The 20,978-nt window shown below is 42.8% G+C and overlaps 1 protein-coding gene across 2 annotated transcripts in view; it reads left to right on the top strand.

Moving 5' to 3' along the window:
• LOC147700725 (uncharacterized) overlaps positions 1-20,501 on the top strand; it is a 59,348-nt gene extending 38,847 nt beyond the window's left edge. Inside the window, exons 4-5 of one of the 2 annotated variants that reach the window (XM_086929734.1) lie at positions 8,734-8,861; positions 18,365-20,501. In XM_086929734.1, the coding sequence (XP_086785860.1) occupies positions 8,734-8,784 (51 nt within the window). In that variant the 3' untranslated portion in view covers positions 8,785-8,861; positions 18,365-20,501. Of the gene's footprint in view, positions 1-8,733; positions 8,862-18,364 lie in introns of those variants that run through there. The other variant, XM_086929733.1, reaches the window with a different exon arrangement.
• Positions 20,502-20,978: the final 477 nt, after the last annotated feature.

Here is a 20,978-nt window from a genome sequence, read left to right as displayed (position 1 = left end):
ATGAACTTTATATGTGCAACATAGAGTAGCGTGTGATCTTAGTAGAGAACCTTAGTTAATCACCAGGCCAAAGAACCTGCACAACGGTCCATCCTAGGTTATCTTGGACTTCCGTACCTTGGCATGACCCCACCCTGCCATTTGTCTCCCCCCCCCCTAAGTTTCCATATATCTCACCGAGATTGGGCTACTGTTGGAATTTACATACGTATTTCAGCTTCAGGTTAGGATATTTGTGTTATGTCATCTTTCACTGTGATGTAACAGGATTCTGTTATAGAATGTAGGGTTGCTGGGGAATCGGTTGGGTGAAGACAGTTGATGGAGTTGGAGGGTACTGTGCTGTATTAAATAAACCTGTTACTTCAAATCTACTTCCTGATCTCTGCCTGAATTTACCAGCTACATGACAGAAATATTGGGGAACTAATAATGAGAAGAGGTGAGAAGTCTTACTAGGGAGAATCCCTACCCACTTGGGATATCTACTATGCCCCCCTCCAACTTTTTCTCCCCCAAGTCTTTACCACCGCTGCCCGTGCAGGAAGGACCTGATCTTGGTTAATATAAGAAATATGTAAGAAAATCCGTTAAGTAGGTGAATTAAGTGTTTGTATATAGCGCAAACGTGGTTTCTAGCCTGTACATAGAGGACACAGACTGTATCTGTGATTGTTGTATATCAATGTATGTGTTTTAACTTGTAAATAGCATTGTGTAATATATGTATTTTGTATACTTATTTCTGTAGCACTGAAGAAGTCCTTTTCGACGTAACGCGTTGGCTATGTTTTGTACGAAGAAAAAAAATAAAGAACTTTTTAAGCCCTACTGAACGGATTCAAAAAATCTTCATTGGTTTATTATTGTGTTTTGTGGAGAGTGCTGAACCATTGTGTTGTGTTGCCAAATGTGGGGTATATATCCTTGGAAGCCTAGGAGTATGTGGCTTCAGGTTCTTGGCACCCAGATCCTTTGAATACATGAAACCAACTTTTAGATAAGTGCAGTCATCATTGCCTTGCACCCTGGATGCTCTATTGTTATAGTGATGCTGGTTTACCAGTAGCATGTAATGTACAGGTCCTGGGCATATATAGTGCCTTTTCCTAGGGACTTATAAGTAAAATAAATATGCCAATTGTGGATAAACCAATGTCACCATGTTTAGAAAAGTGATGTCATGCACTTTAGCAGCACTGGTTAGCAGTGGTAAAGTGTTCCGAGTCCTAAGACCAACAAAAACAGATCAGCAAAATGTAAGGTGAGCAGGCAAAAGATTTGAGGGAAGACCATCCTTAGGCCGACAGGTCTAAGACCCTCAATCAAACATTGTCCCATTTCTGAGGTCAAAACTCGCATTATTGATTTATGACTAGCAAAAATACATTAAATGTGCTTCGTTTACATGTACTAAACTCAAGAGACAACAGGTAACCCTAAACGAATCACTGACAGAATATCAACTACAGAAATATCGACGTCAAAAATATCGAATGCGAAATATCGATGTCCACAATATCGAAGTCCTATCTACAGTATGGTAAGTACAAAAATATCGGAAAAAAATATTGTCAAAAACATTGTTGTTAAAAATATCGTTTTTTACTATATGTTAAAAAAATTATGTAAAATAAAGTAAATATTACATATAATTAAAAGAAACCTAGTTAAAAATATTTTTTAAAAAGTTTAAACTTATAACTAAGTTAAGTTAAGTTAAGTGCTTTTTATAAAGCGCGCTGACACCGAAGCTTCCTGGCGCTGATAGACAGAATAGATGAGGAGGGTGCAGAGTTAGCGAGATCTAACCAGAGGTGGGGAAGAGGTGGGTTTTCAGCATTTTCCTAAAGGTCAGGAGGGAAAGGGAGGATTTGATGGGGAGAGGGAGAAGGTTCCAAAGTGCGGGAGCCAGGTGAGAGAAGCGGCGACCGCCGAATCTCTTGGTTTTGCTCTTGGGGGTGATAAGCAGATCTCGGTGGGCTGATCGAAGATTGCGTGTGGGATTGTGAGGGCGAATGAGGGATTTTAAGAAAACGGGGCCAGGGCAGTGAAGTGCTTTAAAAGTGAGGCATGCCACCTTGAAGGCAACCCTACGATCGATTGGAAGCCAATGAAGGCACGTAAATAAAGGCTTAGCTGATTGCCATCTGGGGGTGCCATGAATCAGGCGGGCCGCCTGGTTCTGGACAACTTGGAGGCGATGTATAAGATACTGCAGTAGGCCGTGGTAGATGGCATTAGAAAAATCCAAGCGGGAGAGTACCAATGAGATGACAGTTTGGGTGAGTGCCGCAGGGGGAAGAAGGTAACGGACTTTGCGGATCCTCCGGAGTTGGTACATACAGGAGGAAACCACCGCTCCAACTTGAGCACTGAGGGAGAGTTTGGTGTCAATGATGACACCCAAACTCTTTACTGTTTTTTCAGGGGTGGGGGGGTAGTCCAAACTCTGGCGGCCAGAACTGTGGACCCCAGTAAACGTGGCTGAGCCCAGGAAGAAGAAGCTCAGTTTTACCGGGGTTCAACTTCAGTTGGTTCTGGTTCATCCAGAGTTGGATGTGAATCATGGCTCCGTGAAAGGTTTTAACAGCATGTGGTGAGTTGAGGGAAAAAATGATTTGTAGATCGTCAGTATAATTATAGGTGACGATGTCCCATTTCGAGAGTGACTGAATGAGTGGCCGGAGATAAATATTGAAGAGGAGTGGGGAGAGGGAAGATCCCTGGGGAACACCGCAGGACGTGGGGGTTTGTTTAGCAGTGTTGGGGCCCAGACGGACCGCCTGTATTCTTCCCGTATGGAAGGATTTGATCCACTCAAGAGCAATGCCCCGGATGCCTGCCTGCTCGACACGATGGAGAAGGATGTTATGATCCACTGTGTCGAACGTGGCCGACAAATCCAGTAGGACGAGGGCCTGGGGAATTCCCGCGTCCGCGCCGCTCCTGAGTGTGTCAAGGACTGCCAGAATAACGGCTTCAGTGGAGTGAGCAAGTCTGAAGCCGGCCTGATTCGGTTCGAGATAGCAGGAGGTTTCTATGAAGCTGGACAGGCAGCGGGTAACATGGGCTTCCATGAGTTTGGAAAAATAAGGAAGGAGTGAGATGGGGCAATAATTTGACGGCTCCGACATGTCCGCCCCTGTTTTTTTTAGGAGAGGTACCAGAATGGCGTCCTTAAAGGCAGTAGGACAGATGCCACTGCAGAGAGATCTGTTCATTAGATGTCAGACAGTGTCTGGTAGGTTGAGACAGATACTCCGCAGGACAGAAGGTGGGCAGCAATCATTCGGAGAACCAGATTTCACACGAATGGCTAATTCTGACAAGGAGGTGGAATCTAGAGCAGGGAAGGAGGTGAGGGTCAAAGGGTTGTGAGAGGAATTATCCGGTAGTGGCGGTTGGGGGAGTGGAGGGATCGATTTTTTGATTTTTGAGATTTTGTCTACGAAAAAGGAGTTCAGAGTATCACAGGCCTCCTGAGTGGGGGTCTGGGTGGGAAGGGTTCTGTCATCTGTGGTTAACTCATTCAGAACTCTGAATACCTCCTTAGATTTATCAGTTGCCTGGGAGATCCTATTGGCGAAGTGTTCCATTTTGGCAGAACAGATAGCTGTTTTGAAATCTTTACGTGCGGCCAGATAGGATTGTTTGGCTGAGTCTGAATAGTTATGTCTCCAGATGCGTTCTAACTGGCGTGTTTTTAATTTCCGGGCTTTAAGATCGTCAGAGAACCACCTGTGAGAGTTCCGATGTCTAGTACAGGGGAATTTGACTAGGGGGGCAAATCGGTCGCTAGCCGACTCTAGCCAGGAGGCAGTATCTCGTTCTAGTCCGTCGATGTCGTTAGGATCATGGATGAATGGGCATGAGTCGGCCAGGGCGGTGAGGAAGCCCTGGGAGTCGTATGAGCTCCATTTACGGGAAGAGCCACCAGCCATCAGAGGGTCAGGAGTCTGGCCGTCAACTGTGATGATGGTATCCACTAAGTAGTGATCAGACCAGGCGCATGGAGATATGTCTGGTGGGGACAGTGCCAGATTGCAGGTCCAAATCTGGTCCAAAATGTGTCCCTTGATATGGGTGGGTTGAGAGACCTGTTGGACGAGGTACAAATCTCTCAGAGTCTCAAACAGCTCGGTGGCATGAGGACCAGCATTGGTGTCGCCAAACCAGTAGTTTAGGTCCCCAAAGATAGCGAAGCGGGAGTGAAATGTGAGGAGAGAAGACAATTGATCATTCATAGTGGAGGAAAAGGATGGCATAGGGTGTGGGGGCCGATATAATAGGAGGACGGTAAGAGGGCCAGTATTCGTTTGCACACTAATGAGGAGATTCTCCACCTCGGGGAGGGGGAGAGAATAGGAGGAAATGGAATTAAGGCGTTTGGATATGATGGCCGCTACCCCACCACCGGGCCGATCGCCAGGTCGGTCAGCGTGGAGAATGTACTAGTCAGGGGGGAGAGCCGCCAAAATATCCGGTAAAGATTCTGAAGTAAGCCACGTCTCCGTGAGTAGGAGAATATCAGGATTGGAGCTGGAGAGCAGAATGAAAATATCCTCAGAATGTTTTATTAGCGAGCGAGTGTTCAGGTATGATACCCTAATGGATGTGGAGTTCCTAGTCGACGTGGTTGAAGATGGACATCCGCCGACACGGGATTGGTCAAGACGCGAGATACCAGCAGCAAAAATGTGCTGCAAGGCTATAGAAGATGGTAGTGTGGTAGAACTCTGTAAATCTCTGAGTGCTTGGGGGGAGTATCTGATGAGATGGTCAGCATGGCGTGCCCTATGGCCCGTCCTGGCGTGGACGGGCGCAGACGGGCATGCCTTTGGCGCGCCCGCTGCGCGGATGTGGAAGGCCCATGATATAAGTAGGAAGATGGAGAAGGGGGTGTGGCCTAATTGACGAGGGGGCGTGGCCTGACCAGGCTTCCCCACAGTGATGATGTCACCAGGAAAGGCGGCCCGCGACAGCGTTTAGATCGGCTGTGCAGGGGAAGTGCTAGCGAGGGTAGGTGAAAACAGTTAAAATCACAAAAAGAAATACAAATTTTAAATGAAACTCGTTGCTCCCGGCTTTCCGCCTCAGGAGTTCTTTCTATCTGTCAGCGCTCGGGTTTTGGCGCGCTAAATAGGCGGAGGGGGCGTGGCCTAATTGTCGAGGGGGCGTGGCCTGACCAGGCTTCCCCACAGTGATGATGTCACCAGGAATGGCGGCCCGCGACAGCGTTTAGATCGGCTGTGCAGGGGAAGTGCTAGCGAGGGTAGGTGAAAACAGTTAAAATCACAAAAAGAAATGCAAATTTTAAATGAAACTCGTTGCTCCCGGCTTTCCGCCTCAGGAGTTCTTTCTATCTGTCAGCGCTCGGGTTTTGGCGCGCTAAATAGGCGGAGGGGGCGTGGCCTAATTGTCGAGGGGGCGTGGCCTGACAAGGCTTCCCCACAGTGATGATGTCACCAGGAATGGCGGCCCGCGACAGCGTTTAGATCGGCTGTGCAGGGGAAGTGCTAGCGAGGGTAGGTGAAAACAGTTAAAATCACAAAAAGAAATACAAATTTTAAATGAAACTCGTTGCTCCCGGCTTTCCGCCTCAAGAGTTCTTTCTATCTGTCAGCGCTCGGGTTTTGGTGCGCTAAATAGGCGGAGGGGCGTGGCCTAATTGTCGAGGGGGCGTGGCCTGCCCAGGCTTCCCCACAGTGATGATGTCACCAGGAATGGCGGCCCGCGACAGCGTTTAGATCGGCTGTGCAGGGGAAGTGCTAGCGAGGGTAGGTGAAAACAGTTAAAATCACAAAAAGAAATACAAATTTTAAATGAAACTCGTTGCTCCCGGCTTTCCGCCTCAGGAGTTCTTTCTATATGTCAGCGCTCGGGTTTTGGCGCGCTAAATAGGCGGAGGGGGCGTGGCCTAATTGTCGAGGGGGCATGGCCTGACAAGGCTTCCCCACAGTGATGATGTCACCAGGAATGGCGGCCCGCGACAGCGTTTAGATCGGCTGTGCAGGGGAAGTGCTAGCGAGGGTAGGTGAAAACAGTTAAAATCACAAAAAGAAATACAAATTTTAAATGAAACTCGTTGCTCCCGGCTTTCCGCCTCAGGAGTTCTTTCTATCTGTCAGCGCTTGGGTTTTGGCGCGCTAAATAGGCGGAGGGGGCGTGGCCTAATGGCGGCCCGCGACAGCGTTTAGATCGGCTGTGCAGGGGAAGTGCTAGCGAGGGTAGGTGAAAACAGTTAAAATCACAAAAAGAAATGCAAATTTTAAATGAAACTCGTTGCTCCCGGCTTTCCGCCTCAGGAGTTCTTTCTATCTGTCAGCGCTAGGGTTTTGGCGCGCTAAATAGGCGGAGGGGGTGTGGCCTAATTGTCAAGGGGGCGTAGCCGGACAAGGCTTCCCCACAGTGATGATGTCACCAGGAATGGCGGCCCGCGACAGCGTTTAGATCGGCTGTGCAGGGGAAGTGCTAGCGAGGGTAGGTGAAAACAGTTAAAATCACAAAAAGAAATACAAATTTTAAATGAAACTTGTTGCTCCCGGCTTTCCGCCTCAGGAGTTCTTTCTATCTAACTAATACATATAATGTTAAAATAAATTAAACATATGCATATAAAATATAATATATACTTAATATTATTTATAAACAATTATTGTAATAACTTATACATTGTTAAAAAACATTTTATAAATTATAAATACATATATAGACATACAATATTATTATAAATAAAAATATAAAAAATATGACAAATTAAAAATGTATTTTTAAAAGAAATTATACACTATATTTACTAAAACAGTAAATATTGGATAGCGTAGGGGTACAAATTACCATTCCAACTTGAGAGAGTGCAACAGTAGTGAGTGTTGGATAGCGTAGGGATTAAAATTACTATCCCCACACCAGAGAGTGCAACAGTAGGGAAAGTGTTGGATAGTGTAGGGGTAAAAATTACTATTTCCACTCCAGAGGGTGCAACAGTAGGGAAAGTGTTGAATAGCGTAGGGGTAAAAATTACTATTCCAACTCCAGAGAGTGCAACAGTAGGCAAAGTGTTGGATAGCATAGGGGTAAAATTACTATATCAACTCCAGAGAGTCTAACTGTAGGGAAAGTGTAGGATAGCGAAGGGTTGCATTTAACATGCTTATTATTTTTTTTTTTAATTACATAACCAATTAGTAACGAAAAATAAAATATTTATGAATACCAAGAAATTAAAATTAATAATTACTTTATTAAAATTAAATTACTTACCACACTATTCCCCTAAAAAACGCACAACCCACTCCTAAAATAAATTAACACAATTAGTATAATAATCACTTAATCAATTACTAAAAAAGTATTACCAATTAATCATTAACAATAAATTATTTATCAATACCAATAAATAAAATGTATTATTTACTTTATTATAATTAAATTACATATCACCCTATTCCCCTATTAGCTCACAAATCACTCCTAAAATAAATGAACACAATTATTATTATAAATTAATCAATTAATAACAATTAATTTCCAAATTATATTTAATTAACAATAAATTATTTATCAATACAAATAAATATAAATTAATAATTATGTTATCATAATTATTTACTTACCACCCTATTCCCCTATAAACCCACGAACCACTAATTATCAATTAATCAATGAATAAAAATTAATTACCAATTAATAATTAACAATAAACTAATTGTCAATACTAATAAATAACAATTAATATTTACTGTATTCAAATAAATTAGTTCCCACAAAAATTATATAATTATCAATTAATTAATTACAATTAATTACCAATTAATAATTATTTAACAATACATAATTATCAATACCACAAAATAAAAATGAATGATTACTTTATAATAATTAAATTACTTCCCACCCTATTCCCCTATAAACTCATAACCCGCTACGGAACTAAAACGCAAAAATTGCCTTTAAAAAAATCAGTAGCTTCTAAAAATGTAATACATATATTTAAAAATATTATACAATACTTAACAAACAATATAGGACACATACATATAAAATACATACAAATATACCTAACACCAAAATAAACATCGATATTATTCACAACGATATTTTTGAAAACGATATTACTGATTTCGATATTAACAAAAACAATATTTCTTACCTTCAGGTCGATATTCTGGTCACCGATATTCTTGATGTCGATATTCTGTCCCTTCGATATTTCCAACTCGATATTTTTGTAGGTCGAAATAAAAAACTCGATATTTAGACTTTGCACCCATCTAAACTAAAGGCTATCTGCCCTCACATTTGGAGTAAATGAACTGCATTCTTTATGTTCTAATACACAAAAGTGCTTCATAAATTAGCTTCAAGACATCTGAATCGAGGATTTGAATAATTGGTTATCGTTTATATGTGACAGCATGTTTTTTCCTGTATTTTCTTGTTTTTGTAAAGTCTCGTAATTGCTGTTAACTATTTGTGATTTATGAAGGTGAAAGTTGTGCACAGGAATACATTGAATAAACTCTGTGTGTCCCCAAAATCAATCCTTTTTTTCAATTCATGGCCAGTGAGAGATTTTCCTTTCTAATATGTATACAATCAATCTCAAGGGATTCTTTACGGAATCCAACCCCGTATAGATAAAACTGATTAAGTAATGAGGCAATTTTTGTTTCAAATCCTCAAGCACATCCGATTCATCGGTCTTTTTCTCCTGTACTTCCTCCACAGACTGCCCTTGGCCCAGGATGTTCCCAGCCTACATTGTGCCTACTTAAATAATGACAAATACGGAATATTGGATTGCACGTCAAAGCGCAACTGGATCTGCACCAGGAACTGCTCCTTTTCCATGGCAGGTAGAATCCAAGAGAGCAATACTGCAGATCTAAACACTGAAATGAAATGAAATGAAAGAAATGAAATTTGATTTGTAGAGCGCATGGCTGCCCGACAGCGTCCCAGCGCTTGCTTAGGGAACCCGTCCTGGTATTTCCCCTGTGAGATAACCCATTACTGGGCATCCCCAAGGTGAAAGCCAGGCATCCCGCTGCGAGGGGCCGTTGTGGAGATTAAGCAAGCTATTGCCCAGAGTTACAGAGTGGGACTCCATGATTGGAATAGGCACCGAGGCGAGAATTGCCAGGTCCGGGGAAATTTGAGCCCAAGACCCACCGAGGCGAGGAATTGAACCCTGGTCCGGGCCAGACCTCTGCATCAGGGTCTGCCGCTCCAACCACTTGAGCCACACTTCTCCACACAGTTCACTCCCCTTCATTGCCCTTCACCTAGTGTAATTTTCAGCGCCGGGACACCCCTGTGCTGGGGGTAGCTGTCGCGCTTAATAAATTACAGTATTATTATTATTATTATTAATCCTCACCATCTTCGTACCCGGTGACCTTAAGCAATGCAACTCATTCTCCAACAACTTCAAAGTGCACATAATACTTTCAGAGTTCTTTGCATTATGGCATTTGTGAATATTCTGTTTGAGTCAAGGGATGACAAGGTAGGTAGCAAACTAACAGAGCTATCAACATCACAGCAGGCAGAGAAAAACAATAAGAATGGTGTTGTTTCAGAATACACCAGAAGCCATCTGAAGTGCTTTCAATCATTGGGTGACTCCGACCACATTACAAAAAGTCCATAAAAGTTATTAATCAGGCTGCCTTGTGTGACTTTGTAAAGAAATATAGCGCAGCGGCTTGCACTGCGTTGGGTTACATTTCGTTGTGGTAGGCGTACCATGGTTGGCGCATGGGCGTTCATTTGTATCCACGCATTGAATTTGAAAAATCTTATTTTTCCTTGTTATTTACTCTTTCATGCATTTTGCAGCACAATTAGAAAGAGAAATACACCTCTGAAAATTGGTTTTGTGCAGGAAGGCATTGCTTCAAACAATTCTCCCCATATCTTAGGCACCCATGTGCCATGGTGTAAGGGTGCCTGCACTAGCAGTCAGTAGCGCCAAGTGCGCCTGCACAATAAGAGAGCTGACTGCGCCATATCATTGCAAATATGCACAGTACAGCTCTCGCCCTTCCACGCATCACTGCCCAGTGAATCTCTTTGTTGCACTGCATTGCATAAAAGCATAGTGGTAAAATGGTTTCTAGTTCTGCCTGTGGCTCTTCCTTATGTTTAGGGTTGGGTGGATTTCAGTGAGTTTGATTGCCTGTAATTATAAAATTCTGACAGATTCGGCAGAATTCTGCAATGTGGCGGACTGAACATTTGTTGCTATTTTGTTGGAGCAAAATGCATCCTTGCATTCTAAAATGGGTACAAGGATGCATTGTTCCTAGGAACAGCAGGTATGTAAGGACGCAAAGTGGTAACTGTGGTTTCTAAACATAGAGGGCCTGCTTGTGGCAGGAAGAGGCGATCAGTCCCTCTACATTTACAAACTGCACCCCTCGGCTCATTTACATACTTTCTAAACATTGGGGGGGAAAGGGAGCAGTCCCTCTATGTTTAAAAACCACTGGAGAGTAAACTTTAATCTGCAGTGGTTTTCAAACATAGAGGGACCACTCCCTTTTCCCCTTCCCTGTTTAGAAATCACTGCAGTTCCTACCCCTCGGTGCACTTTTATACTCTGCATAGTAGCACTGCAGTATTTTCGTAAACAGGGTGGTACGATTGAGCAGTCCCTCCATATTTAAAAACCACTGCAGTGGTTTTAAAGTTAGAGGGCTATCTCCCTCTTCCCACACTGTTTAGAAACCAAACCACTGCAGATTAATTCTGAGTTCCGAATTCAAGATTATGTGGAAATGGTATATTCCTCCAATTCCACCCTGGCCCAATTCTGTTAGGCCCTAGGGCCACCATAGCCTGGCTTTTGTGCATTTGAACAGACAGTTTACCTATCACATTCAGGTATGCTCACTTAATTGACTACCATGCTCCCCCTCCCTGAAAAAACTATTTTTACGTCTTCTCATGATCTCCGACATGTGTAAAGAGGTACGCCATGCTACACACTATTATACTGTTGTTATGGTTGTACATTGCGTCTGTAAGCAGGCATTGAAAATTGGTCTCGGTTGCTCCCAACCAGTGGTCACTTTTAACCAAAGCCGAGCTCTGTCCTCGACACAATAGACAAATAAACAACTTTATTGGCAACATATTGTCCCTTGACACAATAAGACGTTCTGCAGGCCTGAACCTTTAAGAGGTAACTTTCAGGGACCAGGTTCTGATCATGTTGCCCATGTACTGAGAAGGAACTGAAGTTAGGTTATGGATGAAGGCATGGAAGTGCAATTCTGAAATGCATCATTTAGGTATAATGTTAGTAATCTGTCAGTGTACCTAGACAGTACCTCTCAAACCACCACTGCTTATAACCTAATTTGTACTTAAAGTGCATATGGTTGCCTCTACTTACCCCTATGATAAGTTAGGTAAGCAGTGAAGCATGGATCCACATATATGCCAATTAGCCAATGTTAAGTGCAAAACCAATAGCCTGTCCTACAGTAATCACATTCTGAGATTCTTGAACTTGCTAGTTATACTCGAAAATGCACAAATGAAAGCCCAACAACTAAGCACAATAAAAGTTTGGGGTGCTTGTGTTCACTGCTTACTAGAACTCTAGATACTGAGTCTGAGATAGAAAGTTGATTTCCAGAGTCTCCATGACTCTTTGGGTAACCATGGACAAGTAGTCAAGCCTAGCTCAGAGGAGGCGGAGTAGGGCTGAGTCTATGTTCAGTACAACTCAATTCTCATAGTTGCAAATAAAGCTGTGAATGTCAACCCAGAATTATGAGCACACAGCACTTCAGTAAGTACAGCAAAGTCTAAAAAAATAAATACAGTACAAGTGGAATTAAAATAATATAAAATACACAAAAACACAATAAAACTAATAAAAACAACACAGTGGTAAAACCATGTTGCATGGCTATGCTGACTATGTCAAGTGTGTGCTTACTAGAGAGTGTACAATCCTGACTGAGAGAACAGAAACACACTGCGACCTGCCATTTGAATATTAGAATGGTTCATCGCTGTTCATCTATAGCATGTTCCAGCACTCTGCATCAAGACACACGCAAATGATCAATCAATTTTACAAAATTCATGTGCTACAATGATCGAGATTGATAGAGAGACAAACGGTAAGATAGAAACTTGAATATACACATGGCAGCTGCCTACCCATCTGACTCTTTACAGGGGTTACACCATGGTAAATATGCATTACTTTCATCACACTGGTGCTTAAGAACCCCCACTTCACTGGCAGCGGCCCCACCTTTCCATAAAAATGTAGTTTGACCATCCCTGCTAGTTCCTTGAGAGGAGGAATAACAAGTAATGCCCTCACATAGTGGCCATGACAACATTCCAAATGGTTACACATTAAATCCTCTGTGGTCCAACCAAATCTTAATGAACATCCATGCCTCTTCTGTGCCAAGTGCAGTTGGCATTTTTCAAGTTCCAGCGTGCTAAGTGCTAAGCGATCATTAAGGCGTTGTTGCATAGAATTAGGACACTAATAGGGACACCTGAGTGCTCATTGTCATTATTACAATTCCTCTTTTTTATATCGTTCTTGTAATTGGCTGCTATCTTCAGCCAGTCATTGTGTTTTTAACCTTGGAAAATCATCCACAAGCCGAATCTGCCCATGCTACTGCCTACCCAACACAACCATCAACAGCTTCCATATTTTAATAAACCCCCCCCCCATCCTGCTCAAAGGACATCACTAACTTAAATGTATGTAGAATCCTGGAATTGACGAATACCTAGGCCACCTTTTCTTGAATTCACCTCATGCTTGGTTCTTCTATCCCCTAATACTTCCTTTCCCTTTATACCACTCTTGCAGGTATCTTGCATGTCTGCATTCTCCCACTGTCATTGTTTTCCACCTCCCTTTATCCTTGTCTGTCTTTCTCTCTCAGTCAAAGTATGGATATAATAATAATAATAATAATAATAATAATAATAATAATAATAATAATAATAATAATAATAAGTGATTGCTAAAGCAGCTTGTTACACCAGAACGTTGTGTCCCCGTGCAAAGACCAAGGACCTACGGAGGCAAGAATGCTAATCAGTAAGCAGAAGGGCGTTGGGGGCATAGAGGAAGACAAGGTTAAGAGGAGCAGAATAACCAAGTTTTCAGTTTGCGGCTGAAGGTTTTCTCAGAGGGTTCTGCCCTCAGATAAGGTGGTAGATAGTTCCAGATTTTCAAAGCTAAAAAGGAAAAAGAGCATGCCCCTAATCTGACTCTCTTTGCCCAAGGCACGCAAGCTAGCTTAGCTGTAGAAGATCTAAAAACACAAGAAGGAGCATACAGTTGGATCAAGGATCGGAGATGGTTGGGACCTTGCTTGCGTAATCAAGATGCGAGACTACTAGGGCATGAACAATGGTCTTCCTTGATTCCAGCGGGCGCAAAGCCAGGATTTTCCTAAGTGTTTTAGGAATGCCAAACATTTCCCAGCAATACTTCTGATCTGGTTTTCAAAGGTGAGTTTGGAATCAAACCACATTCTTAGGTTTTTCACTTTGAGGTTGTGTTCCGGGAGATGGCCACTAGGTCGAAGTCCAGATTGAGGGGGTTCTACCCACTATCAAGATTTGGGTTATTTTAGCATTTAATTTTAGACAGCTGTCGGCCATCTAAGTGGTGACCTCTGACATGCAAAATTTAAGCACCTTCAGACTGAGGGAGTGTGACAATTGGTTGAGTGTCGTCAGCTTACGGTACCAATTGCACCTTGTATCTGTCAATAATCTCTGCCAAGGGGCAGAGGTATATATTAAACAGGGTCGTCTGTGAATCAAGCCCTGCGGGACTCACTGGGGCAAAATAGTAATCTTAGATACACAAGGCTTTTGTGTAACCTGGAAGGTTCGGTCCCGAAGAAAGGAAGAAAACCATTTCAGGGAACTGCCACCAACCCAGCACTCTCCTAGCCTCTGCACTAAGAGGCCATGGGAGACAGTGTTGAAAGCCACGCACCGGTCAAGCAGTATCAGGGCCAAGGTCTGACCTTTGTCTGTGCTCTGACATAAATTAACAGATTATTATGTTTTTTGAAGATTTTTTCAGAGGATGGCAAAAGAGATATAGGTCTGAGGTTTTCCAGGATAGACAGATCTAGATAGATTTTGTACGTATGGGAAGTACCAGAGTGGGTCTCTATTTCTTGGGGACTAGACCTAAGTTACTCAACCTGGTAATCAGTTTATTAAGATGAGGAAGAAGAGCTGCTGAACCTGAGCAAAGAAATTTGGGTGGGGCTGGGTCCAGAGGGCATCCTGACTTGATTTGCTGGCAGGGAGTATGTATTTCATCGAGAGAGGGGATGGCGAGACTGACCAGTCTGCCAAGGATGGCCATGACTGGTGGGGAACCTGCCCTCTGGGCTTCGATGGGAAAGGTGTCATAAATCTTGGCCACTTTCGAGGAGAGGGAGGATGGCTAAGTTATTGCAATTTCCATGGAAGGAGTGACAGTAGTAGACATGCGTTCGAGAGTGGATAATGACTTAAGTATGGACAAGAATTGTTTAGATAGTTTAACCGCAGAGCTAATTTTCTGACCATAATACTCTCTACGAGAGTTTCTGATGAGCTTGTGGTACTGATTATCACAAGTTTATAGCGTGAGTCGCTGGTTAGACTATAGTCTATTCTACAGTCATGTTCTAAGTTCTCTTTGTACCAAGATGCAGAGGGAAGCCTTATAGGATTACGTTTGGGGGCCAGGGGTGCTATACTTTCTAAGGTCGAGGTCCGCCATAGGTCTAAATTGTTGGCCACTGGATCTATGTCTAAGTCCTTTACTATATTAGGAGTAGAAGCAGCTAGTGAAGTTGTAAAGGTGTCTAAGTTGACCGTAGCCCATTTTCTAGAAAGAACAGACTGGTCCTTGAATGCGCAGAGGGAAGGTTTAGATAGGGGAAAGGATGAGTTAGCGAAAAGTGATCTGCCTCACATTCGTCTGTGTCCACCTCATTTAAGGTGCACTTAAAGGTGAGTTTAAAAATCATTGCAAAGCCTCCACCATGTTGGGAAGGGGGATCGCGTCTAACTATCACAAAGCCATTCAGCAATGCAACGAAGATATTAGGCGCCAAATCTTCAGAAAGTCAGGTCTCCCTAAGGAATAAGGTGTATGGGTGGATGTCGCTCAAAATATTGAACATTTCTTGTTTATAATTAGCTAAAAAGCGACAATTTATGTAAAGACAACAAAAGTGTCTAAGAAAAGTCAGACTTCGATTCTCCTGACCATTTATGTTTCGCTTTAGGGTAAAGTCACAAGAGTGGCTTTTGGAGTGGGATACCTGCATAGAATTTACACAGTCCCACATTGGTGCTGGAGCTACATTTCTGAGTTCAAGGGTGGAATAGTGAATTTTTGGGGGGTTCAAACAGGCTGGGTTCTGGCCCCAGGCCCGGTATGGGGGTAGACAAGCTTGCCTTTTGCTCACCAGTGGAGTGTCAGCCATAATAAAGTCGGCTGCCTCAGGAGAGGCGATGGAGTTGTCCAGCCAATCTGAGAAGGAAGGGGCAGGAAATGTAAACACTAACCGGGACCTAGCAACCCCATGCACATCAGGAGAACTTCCTCTCCTGCACAGTGCTACTAGTAAAGAAAAAATGGGCTAAAATAACGAAGACAACAAAAAAATGAATAAAGATAAAATCAAGTACTATTTAAAAATGGAGGGGAGCCAGGCAACTCCCTGCTCTTCTGCAGAGCTACAAGGAAAGACATATATTATTCTTTTTAAAAAGGGAGCCAGGCATCTCCCACACCTGAGGGTACTACTAGGAAAGAAAGGACAATAAGAGCGATGAAAAACATCAAAGATGGGAAATAAGCTGATTGAGGGAACGGACCTCTTGCAACCATCTGCAAACATCCACCAATGGAGCACTGGAGCGATTGCTTTTATTGTCAGAGGGCCCGACTCACAGAGGAAAACTTAGACCTTAAGTCTAACATTAGACCAGAAGTCTAAGTTTGGACCTAAAGACTCCGTTTTGACCTGAAGACTAAGTTTAGACCTGAAGACTAAGTTTATAGTTCAGGGCTAAAGTTAGACTTCAGATCTAAACTTAGACTTCAAGTCTAAATTTACCTTTGTGAATCAGACCCTTAGGGCTAGATGTAGGTAATTCCCATTTACAGACTCTTAAATACCGAATTTTACCGATTCGGTATTTAAGAGTCTGTAAATGGGAAGGGGGCAGATTTAGGTAATTTTAAAATCTGAATTACCGAATCTGTAAAATTCGGTATTTACCGATTCGGTAAATACAGAATTGGAATTTCCCATTGATTCCTATGGCTTTGAAGCCCATAGGAATCAATGGAAAATACCGATTCTGTATTTACAGAATCGGTAAATACCGAATCCTGCAAGGGTGCAGGGGGTGTCACTTTGACACCCTCTAGCACCCCAAGTACAGGCTTGTGTGCAATGTGGCACAATGTGGCACATGTGGCAATGTGGCACACAGACATGCCCTAAGGGCATGTCTGTGTGTCACATTGCACAGGTGTGCATGCACAGATGTGCATGCACAGCTGAATTCGGTATTTTACCACCCAATAGGATTGTGTGGTAAAATACCGAATCTGAAAGGCCTGCGGCACTGAAAGATGTGCTACCTACATGTGCTTTTACAGAATCGGTATTTTTACCGACTCTGTATTTACCGATTCGGTAATTTTACCGAATCTGTAAATACAGATTCGGTAAAATACCGACTCTGTAAAGCATGCTCCTACATTAGAAAACCCTAATACCGGTCGGAAACGGCCGAAATCGGCCGTTTCCGACCGGTATTAGGGATCCTACATCGGGCCCTAGATCTTCAAATTCCTGTTTCAAGAACTCATTGCCTACACCGTGGAAGTGCTAGACCATGTATCATGATTACTGACAGTCAAGACTCACTGGTGAAGATCAGCAAAGTGATTTCTACGAGCAAAGTAAAACTCAGCCCTAGAATTGTAATTGTGGTGAATGTCTAGAACTAACAAAAGTAAATGTCCCTGCTGCTCATGATGTCTGAGTTTATGTTGTTATGTTAAGTCAACAAAACTTGATAAAGCGCACACTCACCTACAGTTTCATGGTGCTAAATAGCAGCCTTGAAAGCAACTCAAGGGAATATGAGCACTAATTATATAATGATTTAAGAAGTTAAGTCAGTAAAGACTTGCCCAAATAACCAAGGGGCACATTTACAAGGGCATTGTGCCATAGGAACTTAACTTGCCGACGTTCCGGTGGCACAATGCCCTTCTCCATATTTACAAAGTGCCATTAATCAACTTTTTGTGGTTTAACACCACTTTGTAAATATGACACCCTTTCACACAGGTATCTGAGTGAAAGGGGCGTGCGGTGATTGTTGCTGTGGGTGATCTACCACAACACTCATCGTTTTTTGATGCTGCTCCAGATTTACAAGGATCTGTAAATCTGTAGCAGCACAAAAACTAATGCCATGCAGGAGCCGGCGTTAGAATGGCACAACTGAAATACTTTTATTGTTTACCTTTCTGCACATAAACAATCATTCTCTGCAAGGCCGGCGTCCCTTGCACTATGGTGCAGGGGGGCCTGCTTTGGAGCTAGGCAGCTAATTTTATCGCCAGCGCTAGGGTAAACACAGGGGTGTGGCGTATTGTTGTAAATACATTGCATCCCTGTGTTTTGGAAATGTCAGAGCGTGGCGCTGCCAAATTTGCCACAGCTCAGCTCTCCGAAGGGAGACATTGTTTGCATTACATGCGATATAGCGCATGCCAATATAACGCGGTCGTTACAATGACCGCGTTGTTACGTCGCAAACCATTACAACGCAAGTCGTTACAACAACTTGCTGTAGGTAGCAGAAGATGTTGGATTTAAAATCCAACACCTTCCCTATTGTTGCACAGACTGGAGTTGGAATGGTAAATTATACTATTCCAACATCCAGCGCCCCTTACAGCAAGTTGTTGTAATGACCGCGTTGTAATGGCATGCGTTGTATCAGATGTGATGTAACATGTCATATTCCTCTCCAACATTCTCATTGTACATATACCCCCACCTTTTCGATGTACACCTATCAATATAGGACTACAGTGTAGCCTTAATGAGGTAGGCCTTAAATGGTGCCCACTTTAGGTAGGCCTGTGCCTATCATTCTACTCCATAAGCATTGAAAAGTTGGGTAAGTGGGAAGTGAGACTAAATTAAAAGTGTTCATGGAGGAAATCTGTAGATATGTCCTAAGAATGCCTCTTTGGCCAAACAGAACAGTATGTGTGCTAACCACAACTTTCATTTCTTTTTCCCCTTAGGTTTCTGAAAAAAACCAAAGCTGATCAAGGAGTTGATGCTGATCAAGGTTTAGCGCAACATCAAGACATATTTGCACTAGAAAGCAGTGCTTCCATAATTTCGGTTGTTCATTATGATAAAAAACTCCTATTTTTAGACTTTCTTTCTGTCACCTATTTGGAGAAGAAACACTAGCAAATGACTGTTACTTTTTGGAAATTATGTGATTGACAATGGACCAGTCCTGATCCAGATATTGTTTGTTGCCTTTACTTCATGTTATGTTGGCCTTTTGAATGCTTTATATGAGTTGCACATACAAGGCCATTATCTTTCAGGTACTGTTCTTCTTGTTATTTCCATTGTCTTTATTTATCTGTTAAGTCTTCCTAGTTCTGAGCTGCTAAGTTTTCCTTTTGCATATGGGTGAAATGTTTATGTTTTCAGGATTCTTATGTGTGATGCAAAGTTATGAAATTCAGCTTCTGCAACTCTGTGTTGTTGTTTTACAATCTTTAAATGTGCTGTGAAGGTGAAGAACCTTTCTGTTTGGAACACAAATTGCCACAGTAGTCCCTGGCACTTTGGGGAACAACTTTGTGTGTGGTCTAAATCATCTAGGAACTCTATGTCAAGAAGGAGAATTGTGGTTATTTGAAGACATTTTGGAGGAATTCGGCATTCCTGTTGGTCAATTCTTGTTGCACTGGGCAATGGTAGTCACAGTAAGGAATCACTGGGGAAATGGAGACTTGGAACCTGCAGCACATAAAGTCTGTCAACTGCTCTGAACAATGACGGGTCGTGTAAAAGTGATCACATACTAATATCAAGCCATATGTGCAAACATTCTACCTACCATCACAGATTTAAAAGGGAAATAGGAGATGGATTTAGGGGCTACAGATTACTGATATGGACTGGGAGAAGATCCTAGCACACATATCCACTCTCTTTTGTAATACCAGATTCAAATTAATTAATTTTTATTATCTGCATAGAGTTTACCTTGCAACTGGTAGGATCAATAGGTTCGATGCAGCTGCTATTGCAGCATGTCTAAGATGTGTTGAGCTTGGAGCAAAATATAGTCCTGCCTCTCTTTAGCGGGGTACTGGGAGGAGGCTGTGGGCTGTGTTAACGATATCGTATCATATAACGGCTGATCCCTTGTACACTACTGGCCTGCCTCCTTGGGGGTCACCTATGCCCTAAAAAACGAAAAACCACTACTAGATTTCTTGATTTGGCATTGATACTTGCAAAACGTGAATTGACAGTGCATTGGAAATCTGCTGGGGACCACAACTGTTTAAATGGCAAGATGAGCTGGTTAAATGGGCACGACTAGTGAGTGTTGTATTGTTTTGTGAATTGAAGAGAGGGTGGGAAACAATTTGGAGGAGTTGGCCTAACGATTAGGGGCGCTCGACCTCGGACCTTGGGAACTGGGTTTGAGTCTCGGTAATGACGCTAAACCTCCTGTGATTGTGGGCAAATCTCTTAATCTCCCCGTGCCTAACAAAAATGAAGGTGTGTCCTCATGTAACGTAACTGGTGCTCTGATACCCGATTCTGGTCAAGTTCGCGCTATATAAAACTCTGCAAAAAAAAATGTAGAAGGCTAGAGCATGGGAACATTTAGTAGATAACATATTATCTTCAGACGTTGACTCAGATACATCTGCGAGCACCCATGATTGTTGGAGGATTCAGAGGGTGGAAGTAATTGACCTGGCAGGGGAAGCTTTGGGTGTGATTAGGAGTTTCAGTAGTGAGCTCAACTTGACAGGGGAATACTGAATTCCATATATGGCAGCTTGGTAAAGGGTAACTAAAGAAGGGTGTGTTGGGTGTTGTTGGTTGTTAGTCGTTAACTGTAGGGGTGAAAAGGCATGTTTTAATATGTTATGTAGTCAGGCTGCACAGGTTTGAAAGATGTGCACATCCTTAACTTGTTTTTACTCTCCACTTTTTCACATACATCACTGCCTGTTTCTGACGTGCTGTGTCCTGGATGTGTGTTGCTCTGTACTTCCACATTTCATAGATCATTTTCTGGTTCAGGATGTACTTAATCCTGGCAGTTAATGTATTTTGTATTTTGTTATATGAAAACAATGAATTTTGTTAAAAATAAAACTGTGTTTGGATGATGCCGTTAGTCACACTGAAGTTAGCCAATGGCAGAAGTAGGTTGAGTCACTCCCCATGATGTAGTGGGTGAATGAATGAATGATGAATATAAATTTTGTAGAGCGCAAACTTAGCCCAGGGGCATCAAGGCGCTGCGGAGAGAGATCAGAGTCAGAGATGTCCATGGGTTGCAGGGCTTACAGGTTAGGACAGGTGAAAAGCCAGATCTTCGAGGCCTTACGAAATAAGGAGTGAGTTTCCAGAGTGGAAATTGGGGAAGGAAGGGAATTCCACAGATTAGCCCCGATCAGCGAAACCCCCCCCCCCACCTGGCTTTCCAAATCCTGGGAACTGTTCCACTGCTCTTGCTTGCAGATCTCAAATCCTTGCCGGGAAGGTATCTTTGAAACATTTTATTGATGCCTTATAACCCCCTATTGTGGACGGCTTTGTGGACCAGGCATAGGGCTTTGAACACAACTCTCCTCCCCAACGGGA

This window comes from Lissotriton vulgaris, chromosome 7, assembly GCF_964263255.1.
Source record: "Lissotriton vulgaris chromosome 7, aLisVul1.2, whole genome shotgun sequence".
Taxonomy (NCBI): Eukaryota; Metazoa; Chordata; class Amphibia; order Caudata; family Salamandridae; genus Lissotriton; species Lissotriton vulgaris.
The sequence above is the reverse complement of the archived record's forward strand: the minus strand, read 5'-3'. Positions and strand labels throughout refer to the sequence as shown.